The 3979-nt window shown below is 38.7% G+C and overlaps 1 protein-coding gene across 1 annotated transcript; it reads right to left on the reverse strand.

The window, feature by feature from the left end:
• Positions 1–52: 52 nt before the first annotated feature.
• On the reverse strand, positions 53–1127 carry LOC105666026. Its single transcript, XM_012311407.3, has 4 exons — positions 979–1127; positions 604–791; positions 411–518; positions 53–285 (listed from the first exon to the last, which is right to left on the reverse strand). Exons 1-4 carry the CDS (start codon positions 1099–1101, stop codon positions 144–146), a joined length of 561 nt encoding a protein of 186 aa, XP_012166797.3. The 5' UTR covers positions 1102–1127; the 3' UTR covers positions 53–143.
• Between the last annotated feature and the right edge of the window lie 2852 nt (positions 1128–3979).

Consider the following 3979-nt stretch of genomic DNA (forward strand, 5'->3'; position numbering starts at 1 on the left):
GATGTGCTTATCGCTCGACAACGATAAATGTTATTTATGGAGGTATAAAAATCTTTATGTGTTTTTTAGAAACTCCATTATCGGACGGCAGTCCGTGAACTATACCGTGTACTATGAAGATTGCGTTTAATATCGTGGCTTCTCTAACTATTATCGTCGAGATCATGGCGCCTTATCAAAGCTAATGGACTTTGAGGGCATTTTTTATAGCGGTAATTGCAATCTTTCGCGTGCTCGGCCTCGGTGATTTCGCTCGGGAGATTTTCATTTTGCGAAGAGGATGGCCTGTGACAAAAATTGGATCACGTTATTGATTTTTCAGAAACGTGTTCTAAAACTTTTAATTCGCTTAATTTATTGGAAAGTTATCGTCGAAACTGTATTTACATTAAAGTACGTTTAGCACTCACGTAAATAAAATTTGCAGCACTTCGCCAAGCACCCCATTACTAGTTAAAGGATAATTAGTAACTTCACAGATCATTTTTAATAGACAATTTTCACCAGAATAACCAAAGCTATAAAAATAAAGATATTATAACTTTTAATTTAATCTATCCAGGACTCATTTTTCTACATTTCATTTTTAATCAGTTTCTTTACCTTTCCAGTTTGTTCATAAGAATTTCGTACGTCAATCGTCGATCCAGACTTCGCTTCTTAAGATATGGCTCGTCCGAGTAGTAAGTGGAGTTCCATTCCCCTGGCAGAGCATAATTCGCTTCGAAGTATAGAGAAAATAGCACCGATTTGTCGGGAATATCAATGGGTACTCCGAGGGCGAAGAATATCTGCACGCGTAAGAGTTTTTTTTATATGATAACCATATATTTTTATATAGGCCAGATCGAAACGATCTCTACACGACATGCCATTTTTTCCGCGGCGACAGATCAAATTACGACGTTAATATCGCATTAACGGGTAGATGGTAGTATTAGTTGATGAAGTATGAATGACTTTTATTCTGTACTTTACCCCCATGCCGCTGCCTTCCGGAAACCCAATAGATCTAAGGTGTCTTGTTACTCCGTGTGTGATATTTTTCACCCCTGAAGCTTGTGATACCCACGCGAGGTAGCACACGACGAGGATGTACATTGTGACTAACCGTCTGGAAGGATACGAATATGATCCGTCACGTTCGAAATCTCATGGAAGAACAAATTATCGTTTATCCAACTCGAGCTATGTTTCATGAGACGAGGATAGAAGAGATTCTCGAAAGTCAGATTTTACCAAGCGCGCAGCATCGCGTTAATCAAGCAAAGTTTGTCCGAATCGTTTGCTTCATTTTTTAAACGAAAGACTACATCGTAAGTCGAGTTAACGACTTGTAAGCTGCACATTGCCAACGCCCGTTAAACGAGGGATACCGTGGAAGTTTACAGCGGGCTAATAATTGTATACTGCTAACGAGCCGTAACTAGATTTTTTCGCGTGTATATGCAAACGCGTAAACTATCGATCCCGCTACATTTTTGTGCGGAAGAGCCACGAGTCACCCCGCAGGCAAACGTAAAAGACTGGATCTAAACAGAGGATTAAATCATCCAATCTTAACGTTATATCTTCATGGAAGTTAAATTTCAATCTCTATCTTGCCAAGTTATCCGAGCAGCCACATTGTGCCGGTCCATTTCCGTAAATTTGCAAAATCTCCTCGGATCAGGCAGCAACACGTAGTGGGAATTGTACGAGTGTTTATCATCGACGGAGCGTTTATCATTTAAAACATTCCAAATACACGACACGGATCAGATCAGTCCGATATTGAATAAATCATCAAATCGTAATGCGACTGTGTTGCTGCGGTGTTTAGCGCATTCCAGATTCAACGTAGGACTTGTATTAATAATTATTCTGTGCGATTTTGGAGGCGTCAGTCTGCCAACACCTGCAGCCGAATAACGCGCTAAAACCTGCTCTCTATACCGCGGGCCTTTGGATATCTGGGACAAAGTTAATCGTTAGAAACGCGCACATACGCGGTCGAAGATGCATCATTGATTAGAGGCCGCGCAAATTCACCGCTGGCGAATTTCGTCGCTGTACACACCACGTGCGATACGACGATGTCAGAAAAGGTGATTGTTGCGTAGTATCGTTAGAGCGTCGTGATTTTTCACGGCTGTCTCCTGCATACGTGGCCGCAAATAGCCGTGAAAAACCGCGATATCAATACGCAACGATCACCACATCCCCCTCTTCATGTTGCAAATGATCGATTTTATGTTATTATTTTATTTGAATGTAAATTGTCCTTGCATAATCAAATCGTCGGTTGCTAGGCTTATATGTTAAAAAATGGGAGTTATTTCATGAAATTGTTCCGGAATTGTTAAGCATCTCGTGCTTAAGAATCATAGTGAAATCGTTGTCGGAAAATTCATCCCTCTCGGACAAAGACATCGATGAAATGTTTGTCAAACTTTCAGAAATGTTTCTCTATTTCACGAATGTATACTTGATTTCTTGGTTTAGCCACCGTTCAAGAGTGCACTGTGGAATGCCAAAGGAAGAAAGACAATCCACAGAATCCTGTTTTGGCGTTGGAACGCGGCACGATTGCAGTTCGTGCTGTAGTTTCCAAGATTGTTCGACCAACGGTTCGCAGATGGCGGCCGATGGCTGGTATTCAGAAGCTTCAGCCCCGCCCATGTAATTCGAACAAGAACTTTTTCACCGGCTTTGCCGTGTAGAGAGATGGAAATTTTCGAATCTTAACCACCCTACTGGGTACGTTAACTTCTAGCGTGATAAGGATTTCGTTTAAAATCTTCAAAGGGAATTCCACCCCTTGAGCCGAGACTTAGAACGTACGTTGCGCTGCATATTCTTTATAATTAGACAATAATTTGCCAAGCGATTCAAAACACTAAAATACGATAAAAAAAGGTACAAAATTACTAAAAGTAATGGAACATTAATAGGGAGGAGTGTGTGGAAGATCGATTTGTCGATCGGAAGCTGGAACGTGGATTCAGACATAGCCGAATATAAAGAGATAGAATTTCAGAAAAGACATCCAGTTTTCAAGCACCTTGTTTTTATAATGCTAAGCACAATGCAAGCTGGAGGTATCGATTGGTTGGTTCAAGATTTTTTTGCACGAGAAAGGGTGAGGACAAGAAGCAGAAGCAGTACCTATAGATAGGTACAACATGGGAAATGTACGTAGTCCATACAAAGTATTTCGTAAAGGAAGAAGAATCTTTTATTTCTTTGTTCACTGAGACGACTGTTTCAGAATAAAGTTAACGTATCACGGTCAAACAGTTGATACTTTTTATAATAAACGTGATAAAGAAGTAAGAAATCGTAAAAGAAAAACAAGAGAAAGCGAAGAAGGATAAATTTACTTTTCTCTTACGTGTCTTTTTAGTGAATTAACGTTAGAACTACCGATAGTTAACACGAAGCTATTTTTACCAAAACTAGTCAAAATGATTAATCTTTAAGAAATACCTAATAATAGAACACTTTTATATTTATTGATTTATTACTTTCTTACAGAAGGAATTCCATGTTATGTAGTACATTTTTGGTATTATTAATCCATTTGGGACCATGATCCCTAAACGAGGGTTGACACATTTATAAAATTGTTGAGCCAGTCACTTCGACAGGTGTGGTATTCTAGAGTTGGCATCTAGCGATCTAGCGATCGATCCGGAATTTTCTTGATAACTGGTATCATCATATTGAATGATACGCAGTAAAAATTTAAAAAACGTTTGGGAAGTTGTACAAAACGAGGAAACTGGTTAATTGGGGTTCGATAAATAGATTGCAGGACTCTTTTACACTTTGACAAGTATAAGTAGCCTTGATACAAAATTATTTTCAGTTTGAATACGTAAAAAACAAAATAAGATTCATTATATTATTCTTTTAGTTATCGTTGAGAAAGTCATTACGTCATTGAGGAAAAAAATATAACATAAAGTAGAAATTTTAAAATAACATTGTAAAGCCA

The sequence above is a fragment of the Bombus terrestris genome, chromosome 9 (genome assembly GCF_910591885.1).
Source record: "Bombus terrestris chromosome 9, iyBomTerr1.2, whole genome shotgun sequence".
NCBI classification, from domain to species: Eukaryota; Metazoa; Arthropoda; class Insecta; order Hymenoptera; family Apidae; genus Bombus; species Bombus terrestris.

Coding starts and splice junctions, on each gene's coding strand:
- LOC105666026 (XM_012311407.3), bottom strand. CDS start 1,101: ATGTACATCCTCGTCGTGTGCTACCTCGCGTGGGTATCACAAGCTTCA. Junction 519..603: donor CTTATGAACAAACTGGAAAG/GTAAAGAAACTG, acceptor TTATTTTTATAG/CTTTGGTTATTCTGGTGAAA. Junction 286..410: donor GTGCTGCAAATTTTATTTAC/GTGAGTGCTAAA, acceptor TTTTTGTCACAG/GCCATCCTCTTCGCAAAATG.